At 32.8% G+C, this 12,615-nt stretch overlaps 1 protein-coding gene across 8 annotated transcripts in view; it reads right to left on the bottom strand.

Annotated features, from left to right (window-relative positions):
• LOC106464386 (AP-1 complex subunit sigma-2-like) overlaps window positions 1-12,615 on the bottom strand; it is a 35,834-nt gene that overhangs the window by 2,665 nt on the left and 20,554 nt on the right. For 5 of the 8 annotated variants that reach the window (XM_022392476.1, XM_022392486.1, XM_022392503.1 and 2 more), the window contains exons 5-6: window positions 10,770-10,907; window positions 6,402-6,478 (exon numbers count right to left, since the gene is read on the bottom strand). In XM_022392476.1, the coding sequence (XP_022248184.1) occupies window positions 6,402-6,478; window positions 10,770-10,907 (215 nt within the window). The remainder of the gene's footprint in view (window positions 1-6,401; window positions 6,479-10,769; window positions 10,908-12,615) is intronic. The other 3 variants (XM_013924526.2, XM_013924521.2, XM_013924556.2) reach the window with 1 other exon arrangement.

Here is a 12,615-nt window from a genome sequence, read left to right as displayed (position 1 = left end):
ATATATATACATAACTTTACATATACATAATTATACATAATTTTAGATAACTCTCTTTGTAGTCTATGTCATCAAAACTATTAAGGTTACCAAATGAAAGAATCTGAATCAATGAAACTAAACTTTGTGTTATATATATTTTTTCTAATTTTGTAATATTTTCTTCAATATGGAGTTTTTTTATGAATCAGAAGTTCATTTTCAGTGAATATTTTTTTTTAATCTGCTCTTTCCTATAGTTTTTTTTATGCATTTTTCAAAGTCACAATGGTCTATCTACTGTGTCCAGTGCAGGGAATTGAACCCTGGATTTTAGAATTTAAATCAGTAGATTTATCATTGTCCCACCAGGCTATTGAATTGTTTGTAAACTTTTATGAGTGAATTTGCTGTTTATGATTTTCTTTCTTGTTTTTTTGTTTTATACTGAATATGGAAAATGTCTACATTGGGATAATGTAAATAAATTACTGCTCATCTGTAAATAAAAACCTTTATTCATAATATATGTTGTTCTTTTGTTAGTGATCAGAGGAAGATTTCCACCCCATGAACCAATTACAATTTTACAGATCCAAAGGTATGGATAAAATTTCTTCAAACCTTCTGTTCAGGAAAATTTTAATCAAAACAATGGAGCAAATGCCAAAATATTGATTTTTCATATATCTGAAATTCTCAGGACCATTTTTTGATTTTGGCTCGATTTTTTACTTATCTATCCTACCTGATTACCACTAAATAACAAAGAAATTTCCAGACATGAACACATTCAGAACATAAAGCTATTTAATACACAAAAATCCAGCTGCTCTGATACCCTAGAACATGATCTAATTTTCATCCACAGTCTTCTCAAATTAAGTGAATCTTGCCAAAAGTATCAATTTTTTACTCCCTCCCCTAAACTTAAGTATGCTATCTGTACACTTGTGAGGTGTCTTCCAGATCCTTGAAATCTGTTAGAATTTAGTAAATGCACCAACAAAGGCTATAAATACCACTAAATCAAATTCTAAAACTAACCTAAAAACTTTGCTCTTTCTTTTTTTTACACATTAAATACCACTCTTCCTTCATGAAACTTCTGGTCTAAAAGAAGCGAGTCAAGAACTCTCCAACATTGCTTATCATAAAACCTGGCAAAGTATCTAAGATAACAACAACCATTCTTATCGATACCTGCAAATTCAAAACTCTCAGTATTAACTTAGTATTACTACACAGAAAAAAAATAAATCCAGCACACCCTAAGAATTAACAAAAGGCTCTGTCTCCGAGATCACTTTTGTACAACTCTACCTGTGTAGTTTCCAGCTTTGGCTCTTTAAAGTCACCCCAAAATACATAAAACATCCCCTTGCACCTTATTCTTTCATATGTTGACTCTTAGTCCTACAATCTTGCAAAAATTTCTTGTTCTGCTACTCAAACCTTCACATCCAATGAATTTACTACTAACAACTATTTTGATTTTGTTCAGGAAATTATTTCTTTACCTTCTCACCCTGACCACTTTATGGCCAGTTCTGAAGTTACTTCTCTTTTCATCAACGTTCCTGTTCATGAAACTATTGACATTTGCTTTTCTAATATTTTTAATGATAATTTCTCATAACAAGTGGTTTAAACTGTAACAACTTTAACCTTCTACTATAACACACACACATTCTCTTCAAAGAAACCTGTTTGGCCATATATATGGCAATGCTATGGGGTCAGCACTCACCACAACTTTAGTCAATACCTTTCTGTGCCACTTTGAATGCATGACTGGACAACTGCTCTACTAATTTCAAACTTGTCTTCTTCTATAAATGATATATATACATGATATTTTGGTTTTACTCCATTTTTAAGATCATGATTCATTTTTTTTTTTTTTTACTATTTAAATTCCCACTATCCCTCAAACAAATCCATTCATGGACTTTTCTAATCATTCAGCATTGACCTTAAATATTTTTCAACCTCCATCTAACAGGAAAAACTTTCAGTGATTGGTCACCCCTTTTGTTAATATCACACTCCTATGTAATAAACAATCTCAAATTTTTCTATTTAAACTATCAGCATTTGCACAATGAAATAAACTTCTTACAAAATGTTCTAAACAAAGAACAGCTCTGTTTATATAAAGACACATAAAGCAGGTAAAAAACCAATGACATCTGTCTAGTGAGCTGGTTCTTAGAAGTTTTAATGTACTTGAATGTACAAAATACAAGCAAGTGCACCAGAATGTAGTCAAAAACAAACTCATTAGACAAGTAATCCCCATCAACAGTTACTACAAGGACAGCTTTCCCACTAAACTATTATGCAAAATAACTCTCAACTTTCTCAAAAGTAAATATAAACAATGTCTAAAAAAACATCATTTCAAAGTTGCTCCATTATTCCGACTCTCTCCTTTCTTGGTAAACAATGTGCAATTTAAGAAAAATTAATTTTCAAGTATGCTATTTTATTTTATCCTGAGGTTAACCTTTTAACCAAAAGATTTATTTTAAATATTGCATACCAATCCCAATACATTCATAGATTGTTTATACTTGTACATAAAATAGCTCAGCATTTACCACCCTTTTGTGACCCATGCCCCCCTTTAATAAATATGATTTCTTGCATGCCCTCTCCTCTCTTTTTATATGAGTGAAAGAGTGAGTTAAGTGGCAAGATATAATACATGGATACACATTCAAATACTATATGTATTGTAGTAATTATTTTCATTAAAAAAATATGTATTAAAATGCTTAATTTTTCATCATTACACTAATGACTCCTAACTATTTGTGCCCCTCCAAGAGGTCATTTGTAACCCCCTAGAGGTGGGGAATTCTGAAGTAGCTGCTAAACTACTTGGATTAATAAAAACAACATACCACTTTTTCTAAAATAACAGCTTCAAAAACATGCCAAGTAGCCATTCCAATGTAAGAAGCTCTCCTTATTAAAAAAAAATCTTCCAAAACTAAATAACACAGCAAGCTTGTTTCATCTAAATCTCTTTTAATGTCTGTCCTATCCTGTATTTACTTTTTATAAAGTCTTATGACTGAAGTTGTTGTTCATTAGTTTACTGTCTTTTATTCTGTTTTATGCTGAAGAAGGAATATGCCTATTAGGAACATTCAAATATAGATAACTTTGTTATTCATCTACATATAAGAAAGCTGTTCATCATATCTGTAGCCCTTCTGTTCCTGGTCAAATTAAAATTTTCATTCCATGAATTGCATGATTGCAATGGAGTAGACAAAACACATAAAAACAAAGCAATAGAACAGATAAAATGAAAGAATAAGAATTAGCAATAAGAAAGAAAAAGAAAAGTTTTACACTTACATTTATGTGTGGTAGAAAGTTACCTTTTTTAAGAATATGAAATATAGGTATATTTCCACGTATATATACATATAATGATGTTTATTTTTGGAAAGGTAAATGCCTATAAAATAGCTCCTTAAACCACTGAAGCTTTTGGTAATTATAATTTTACCTCACAAACTCTGAAAACCATTAGGGAATTAATAAGAATAAAATTAGAAAGCCTATTCAGGTAATATAATATTATTGTGTTAACTAAACAATTTAATTTCTCCAAGCTAGCCACTGTAATGTTTTACTTTTACAATGTTGATATGATGTGCTTTAACATTTCTCATTACAAAGTTACAAAGAGTCAGCTTGAATGATAGCCTTTGAGTTCCCTCTAAAAGAATGAAAATTCAAGTATGGGCAGAATACAGGTATAACTAACAATTTGCTTTGAATACACTCATAAATAATGATAACTTTCTTGAAAACATGACTGTTATCTATTACACCATTATACATGTACATCACAAATGTACCATTAACAAATACGTAGAGCTAATTTATAGCTTTTTATGTTATCTAAATAAATACACTTGGATCAACGAGCAGCTTTTGTGCAACTTAAAATGTAAAGACAGAAACGTTTAAGATATATTTGTCAATATGAGGATTAATCCCATTTCTCTGGAAGATATTTTTCATTACAAAAGTAAATTACTGATTACTTAACAACAGTTAGATGATTCATTATACGAGTTAAAAATATCTTGAAAATATACAATTTGGTGGGTGTGACCAAATGGTTTAAAGATGTCCATGGTCATAGAATACAGAAGCAAAAACATTGTAGGTAACTGTCTAATTCTTAATAATAATAATAATTAAAAAAAAAAAAAACATGGACAGATAGATACAAACTTTTCACATGTTTATTAACTAGCTAAATTATAGTTGATAAAAGATAAAATCATTCAACCTAAAAGATGTTAATAATAAAAAATAAGATTGAAAAATGAAGATAAAATACCTATAAAACATTTTAATAAACATAACAGTGACAGAAGGCTCAACACATGTTATTTAGCTCTTCATACTGATAAATTTTATCAAGTTCATACTTGGAGTGAATGACTTTATGCCTGAGCTATAACTTTTGTCTCTTTTCGAACTTACTTTCACATAACAGTTACTACATTAATTTTAACAAGTGGTCATTTATATCTGTTCAACACTGCTCAAACTCCATTACAAAATATTATCTAAGATGTGCTTATAAAGAGGAAACAAACAATTTCCTAACCTAAAAATGTATTTCTCATAGATACTCATCTTTTCACACAGATAACTTTTTTCCTCTTGAGTTTGCATGTTCTGCCAAAGAGACTTGCAAGCCACCGGCCTTGTAAAAACTCCATCCTAATTTCACATGAACACACATGAATTTTTGCCACTGCATGATGTCATAAAGCAGCAGAACCCCCCGCAACATGAGTGCAACACACCTCCATGCCCAATGACTCTCTCTACATTCACGCTCATGAATCCTTCTTTTTGATGGAGCAATGAATAAATGTACATAAGAAAAGTAGGGAGGATGGGTGGGAACATGTGCAAGAGATGATTATCTATCGGAAATACATTTTCATGTAAGGAAAATGTTAACTTCTGAAATGGTACCTCACCTTTTCACACAAACAGTTAGAATTCCATGTTGAAATGATGGAGAGATCGGTGCAAAGATTACCCAGATGAGCTCCCTTCAGTGTGACACCTGATGGCAGGGGATCCATAGAGGAATGCCCATGGGAGACTGTATTGTTTTGTTTTTGTCAGTACAATGTGGAATGGACCAGTAATAGAGGAACCATCTGTCCACTTGAAGACTGTGATGTATCATAGCTTGATATGTTGGGTGAGCCACACTACACGCTGTTGTCACCTCAGCCCCACTTCTCACCATAGAGGGACCTCTTGTTCTAGTCCCAGCTGTTAGGTCTCAATCAGTGAGGATTCTCCATGGTCCACCAACCCAGCAACTGGAAGCTGGCAAGTAGCAAGGATCTCCCATGCTCAAATCAAAGAGTGGGTAGGGAACTTTGCATAGGAAAGACCTGGAGAATGTGCTTGGATCCCCATCCGTCCTTCAGTATGAAAAGGTCTTTTACTGAAGACAGTGCAACAGGTGATCATTAAAACCTATTTTTACTGTCTGGTGCTGGCTTTTTCCATTCTAGTCCATGGAATGGAAATGGTCTGGATTAGACATGAAAAGTAATATGATATATACAGAGATATCAAGAAGAAACCTCAAGTGGTCTTGCAGAACACCCCATCTCACAGTGGGCACTTGTATAGTCAGGGCAGATAGTATGAGCATACCCTGGGAGGCAAAATTAGCCATATAGTGGGATCCTATAGTGATTGTGAGATAAGAGAAAGTTTTTGTACGTTCACCTGCCCATAGATGGATATTGGATGTTTATACTTACAGAGACTAGACTGCCAGGTGGAGTAGATAGTTAACAAAGAAGAGTTGAGTGGTAATCCACATGCTAGCCTGGAGAAGAGCATCAAATGTTGGTAAAGAAGAGTAGTTATAGAATGTGGGAGGTGATATATTTGATGAGAAGAGACACTAAAGAATTTATGATCATCCACCCCCAAAGAGGTATAGACCAAATGGATGATCAGGCAGTTCCATCTTGAAGGGTGGAAGGAGAGAAAACTCGGGTATAGGACGAGACACAAGGAATGAAAAGGACAATGATTGGAACACCTAAAGGAGGAAGACTGTGACAAACAATGACCAGCCTGGACAGATACAGGATGCTGTGTGGTACTGAATGAGCACAGTTAAGTGATATAGTAAGAAAGGTTATGGGAGAAAGATGCGACTAGTAAGCCATGTTACAGATGGTTATAGAAGGAAGGACCCAACCAGGATAAAGTAGAAGATAAGTGCAACTTAAGAAAATGTGAGAGAAAACCATAGCATAGACATCTGAACGACAGTGGTCACAGGCAAGAAGGAGAAGGACATATGTGTCCAGAGAGGATACAACAAACAAGTTACTAACGGTTCAAGAGGATCCCAGGTAAGAGCATGGAGAATCACAGTGAGATTCCAGTCAGGCAAAGACGAAGATGGTGAGGTCTGTGGATAAGGAAAGAACAGAAGAGGGCAGAAAAAACCAGTGAAGAAATTATCATGTGGCATTGGAATAGACTCAAATACTACTAGAAGTAAAAGAAGAGGGAATATGCTATGAAGTAGGGTGGTCAGAGTGGAATTAGCAAAGTGGAGACTAATAGTGATAGGTATGCCGTGTACTGTGGGACCTGAAAAAGGAAGAAGAGTGACCAGGCTGGGACAACAGGAAGGTACACAAAGGATGGTACAGCTCAAAGAGCAATGAACCAGAAAAATCCTATATGTGAAGATGAAGGGATGTCACTCCCTGATAAAACAGTGATGTGTGAGGTTGGACCAGAAGGGATGGTAGTAAGGAAGGTAAAGGGGAGGCTTGGACAAGAAAAGATGGATTATGGAATCCAAGGTTGGGATTGCCAGTGAGGGGCCACTAATAGGATACAAAAAATGGGTGTTATGAATCACTGTAAGAATCTAAAGGAGAAGGTGGAGACCTGCAGAAAAAGATGGCACCAGACCAGACAGAGCAAATCTGGTTTTAAGGGGTGTGGCAAAAGCAATTATGTGGGAAGTATTAAGTTAAGAGTAGATAAACGGAAGATGTGGAGAGATCATTCTATGTGTAGGATGTAGCTTCATCCAGAAAGAAAGCTCACAACGTTGTTCAGTGAACCTGTAACATGAAAGGCTAGGAAACTCACCCAAATGGAAGGAGCACAAAGTCAGGAAGCAAGGGGACCTGGAGTGTGTGTCCTCTTTGCAGTTGACGTGAGACAAGACAGTGAATGTGACCAAATGATTCAGAACTAACTGATTCACAAGGAAAGGAAAGAATTGTGATGATACCTGATGGACAGAAAGCAGTTTTAAGGTGTGATAAGTGGGGAACATCCCTCCAGGGACCAAGAGCCCAAAGTCAGACAGTCATTCAGAGGTATACCCCATCCTCAGTGAGAATCGTCCATAAACAGGTGAAAGTCTAGATTGTAAGGAAGTAAGACCAGTGAGTATGACACCAGATGGAAGTGAAATGAAAAGTGAAGGATGGATGGTGTATAGGACATAGGACCAGGATGGGAGAAGAGCTAAGACGAGGTACAGAACTGGTGGATCAAGATTAGAACAAACGAGAAAATCAAAAATAAGGGGGAAGATTGATGGTAGTCAGCTTAAGCCCATGATACAAAGGAATCAGGGACACCACCAAATTCCTTCAGAGAAGAGGCAAAATGAAAGAACCAAAGAAAGGTGGAAGGGAGACAGACTTGAGATAGGAGGATACCTTTCCAAATAGTTCTAACAAGAGAGGAACAACAGAAGAAGAAAAATGGTAGAGGAGGTGGAATGGGCTATAGAAGCAATAAAGGAGAGATCTAGATTTCTGAGAAAGGTCATACGGGGAACATTGAAGGGTTATTGACATAAGATGAAGGGAGAAGAGGTACCAAGGAAGGGTAGTGAAAAATTCAAAAAGAAAGGAAAAGTTAGCTTTAGAAAGGGAAATAGCATGCAATGAATCCAATCCTTCAAACTAGCAAAGGTTACTTTGAGGATTAGGTCATTCCAGGAATGGGAAATGTAAATGACTAAAAGTGGGAACAAAGGAGACAGGCAGGGAGTATGAGACATAAACTGCAGGAGAAAAGGTGAGCCAAAAATGAAGTGGCATGTACAGATTGAACAATTGAGGAAGTAAATATAAAGATATCATAAGGAAAGGTTTATGTAGAAGCAAATAGGAAGTATCAAAAGACAATGGAGAAATAATGTGAAGAAAGTCACAGAGTGTCATTCATTAAGTAGAATAATTCACAATATAAACCTAAAGGTAGAAATTAGTATTCCAATTCATCCTCATCATTTTCAGGTAAAAAATTGGGGAAGTGAGTGAAAAGGATAGGAGCAGAGGGTTCCACTTGCATAATGGACCCCACCATACAATGGAAGATGGCTATAACATCTTCCACAAGAAAAGAAATTCCAGTAGAATTTGTTAATTTGTTCTGTGTTAAGAGATTCTTCATTCACATCAATTTTAGAAATATTCACATTAAATTGTTGATTCATGTTAATTTTAATAAATTCAATCAAGTTGAAATTTGAAAATTTTTGAAAAAAAATCATAAATCTCAGCAAATTTAAAAACATCAGTACACTACAGTGCCTAGGAGAAGAATAAAGATGCACAACATGAATTTAAAGGAAGTCGTTACTCATGGAGGTGCATTACATTTCTAATGGTGAAGGGTTCTAATCTATGATGACATTATCATGCAGTAGAGGAAATTCATATGTTTTCACATGAGGTTATTTGGGAGTTTTCACAAGCAAATCTCTTTGGCAGAATGTGTGAATTCAAGAGGAAAGAGCAACCTGTGTAAAGAGGTGAGGTATCATTTCAGAATCTGGTTGTACAGTGCAGTAAAAATTAATGTTACATTTTTGATAAGTTACTGAGTGAGCATTAAAATGCTACTTAAAATATGTCAAAAATAGTAGCAAATATTCTGCGACATGACTGCTGGAGTCACCTTCAGTATTTTATGGAAGCCTAAAGTTAATCACTTTAATAATAATAATGCATGTATTATGTACGTGTGTCTATCCATATTATATATAAAGAAAAATTATTAATAAGTAAAAATAATTGTGAAATAAATCTTCAAATGCATTTGTAGATAACTGCTTGAACAAATGTAAAAAATATAGGATAACTATAAGGAAAAATCCTGCAGTTTAAGCAGGTTAAGCACACTAGTTACATTAAAGGAACACAAATAGCTTTCAATCTAATATACAGGCACTGATAAATGTTTATTAGATCCAAACAGGACTCTGTTTACTGTATTGTAAGCAACATTCAACAGTGTAAAGTCTATTAAGCATTACACACCACAGCAGGATAAACTTAAAAGACAAATCTAGTAATTAAGTATATGACTAGATTATTCTAGACTAAACAAATTAAATTTCCTTGAATAATTTCCTAAGTTATACACCCTCATATGTACATTGATATAAAGAATATGACTTAGTATAACTCTACCTGTTTATTCAAAGCTAAGCATAAATGACATCACAACATTAATTTTGGTCTGATATTTGGAAATACAAGTAGTAGCAACTTTACTATTGCCTCACAAATGTAAATGATATGAAAGCACAAATGTAAAGAGATAACTGCTTACAAAAATGTATTTGTTTTATCTTCCTACTGTGAAAATACAAATACAATCATCCAATTGCTTCTTTCAAAGTTCTGTTTTTCAGTACCAAAAAACAAAATGCAAAATCTTGTTTCACGATGATGTTTTCACAAGAAAAAAATTTGGATTTCATTTAGAAACCAATTTGTTTTCTTCTAATTCAATATATCTAAATTTCTGCATCAATTAATTTTAAATATATTATAATTATATATATGCAATTTTGGCATTTATTAATTTTCAAAATTAACAAAAACAGAATATTAATACACACTAAGTCCAATGCAGGCATGGGATTAAAGGAAGTTTTGCTGAAGAACAGTTGAGATTTTATCTTTCTCTCTGTCTACAGGGTTGTTGAAAAAAAACTGTTAAACTAAATCCAAGTTCACTTGGAAGAAGACTGTCAGGTCACACAAGTCCCAGTTCTTTCAATGCAGTTTCTACCGCATCTTCCTTTCAGAATAGGGACAAATTATTCATTGTTACCAAGGTTAAGAACAGAAATCAACTAATAAAAGCTTGAAACATTTTGTGAAATATTCTTTCAATACACATCATATTTTGCCAATTCTTTATTCAGTGCTAAAAGTTAAACATGCTCCACATAAACATTCACAAACACTGGTAAATCATTACAGATGCTCTTTAGCAGAGATGGAACTACTACTTTCAATCTCACACAACTTGTTATATAAACATTAACATAATATGCATTCATTCATATATTTCAACCTGGATAATCAATATTAAAGAGTATGAAAATCTGATAGTTGAATACATGGACTACAATCAAAGTTATTAACATCATTTATATCTTTAAGGGAACGATTCTGTACAGCCATTACTTTTTAATGCTATTACGAACAAAAATAATAATTTAATGAATTTTTCCAAATAAGAAAAATCTTTCATATACAACTAACTTTATGAGTATGTTACTAAGTTATTCAAGTGAAGATCATACCTTGTTCTTAGCTCTCAAACTGTTTTACTAAATAGCAGCACTTTACTTACTTTATTAGCACCCTTCACACATCTACTCTACTGATGTTATACATAGTTAGACAGAAGAAAAACATTCTTACTTCCTGCAGAAGATCTTGAGCTGCAATTGCTTTCAAAACGTTTTTTTTACTGGTTTCTTGTATTTCTCCTCCAAGAAGTAACTCATCAAGGATAAAATAGGCCTTCTCAAAGTTGAAAATAATATCTAATTCACACACCTATAAAAAAAATCATGTAAATTTAATTCAACACAGAAGACAGACAGATGCTACAAATCTATTCTACAAGTAAAAAATTTTGTTTTTAATTTGTTTATTTATATTAATAAGTAGCGAGGTATTTTGTCTTTGGAATTTTGATATAGTCATCAAACTTATGCAATGCATATTCTGTACAAAATTGTTTTTAAACATTATGATAAACTGATTCAAGTCAGACCCTTAAATAATCTGAAACTTAGATAAATTTTAATCTCACATGTTTACTGCCCTGTAAATTTTAATGACATCAAATTTAAGTCATTTATTCAGAACTGAAAATTTATCTTAACTCTTTCCAGGCCAGATGGATGTCACTGATATGCTTTGATTTTTTTACCCACTTACAGCAGAAATACTTAACAAAGTTACATGAAACATAGTACCAGCTTACTAAACAATATCTGGTTTCAGCTTTAAAAAAATTATGTAATTTAATTTAGCTTTCCTATCTTTTTAAGTTGTGAAATTTTTAAAACTTTGTTGTCATTTGCTGTTTTTTTTTTTGGAAAAGATTGAAAATAGTCCCTTTCATTTGAGAACATATATTTTTTTATTGTTAATCCAGACAGTTTGAACTTGATTTATATTCATTAACATATATTTGTTATATGTTCTTTTACAAATTCACTAGTCACTACTACTGGCTATAAATTTTAAAGGACATGGAAAACTGAGAAAAATTTATTGGTGACCTAGGACATGACTTTTCCAAATGGAATAGCCATTACATTTGTTAACTCTATCAGCATGGGCTCGTTCCTAGGGACCAACCTTGTAACCATTTTGTGCTTGTTCTAGTTTTCATGCTATAACTTTTAAATTAGTAACCAATATTCTTCACAATATTTTGCTGATCATCAGTAAACATTACAAGACTTTTGCATGCAAAATATCAATTTTTTTATCACATTTGAAGATTTTTTAAGTAATGTTTTTCTCATGCCTTTTTTCTTTTCAAATATTGACTATCCAACATGCAAAGTAATTTTGATTTTAAGATTAAAAATACATTTATGCATCAGAAAATTTTAAAATTTCAAATGCAAAATCTTTATAACCTCCAGATAATTATTAAACATTTTAAAGAAAAAAACTATATTTTATGTGTTAATTTCACTATCATATCTCTGTACAGGTTCATTCAATTTAACTGACCTCATAACCACCATAAAAATTAGGAAATAAATATAAATTTAGCTTTTTTTGTTCTATAATGACTACAAATTATTACACAAATACACAAATGTTTAGTCTAAATATCTTAAATCTCATAAAATTATACATCTATATATATATATATTTGTTTTTATTATATTGACCTTTCAGCTTTGCCTGACTAACACTGCAGAAGTTGCAATGAAACAGTGCACATGCACTCATGTTACCTTATCCAATAATATAAAATTGGCCTTTGCAAAGTGAACTGTCTTGACTGTGTTTTAGTGGCCTAATATTTTTTGAAATACAGTTACATTTCACTTAATACATTATATATGTATATATCAGGTCGACAAGAAATTAATGTCACTTTTTTTTTGGATAGAAAAAAAAACCTGAACAACTTATTTATCAAAACAAAACATTTATTAAATGAAATAGTCTCCATTCTTATCAATAATGCTTTTCCATCTTACAATCAGGTTGTTAATGCTCTGATTAAAGAAAT

This window comes from Limulus polyphemus, unplaced genomic scaffold (genome assembly GCF_000517525.1).
Source record: "Limulus polyphemus unplaced genomic scaffold, Limulus_polyphemus-2.1.2 Scaffold59, whole genome shotgun sequence".
Classification (NCBI taxonomy): Eukaryota; Metazoa; Arthropoda; class Merostomata; order Xiphosura; family Limulidae; genus Limulus; species Limulus polyphemus.
Note: the sequence above shows the minus strand (reverse complement) of the source record. Positions and strands in the feature narration are given on the sequence as shown.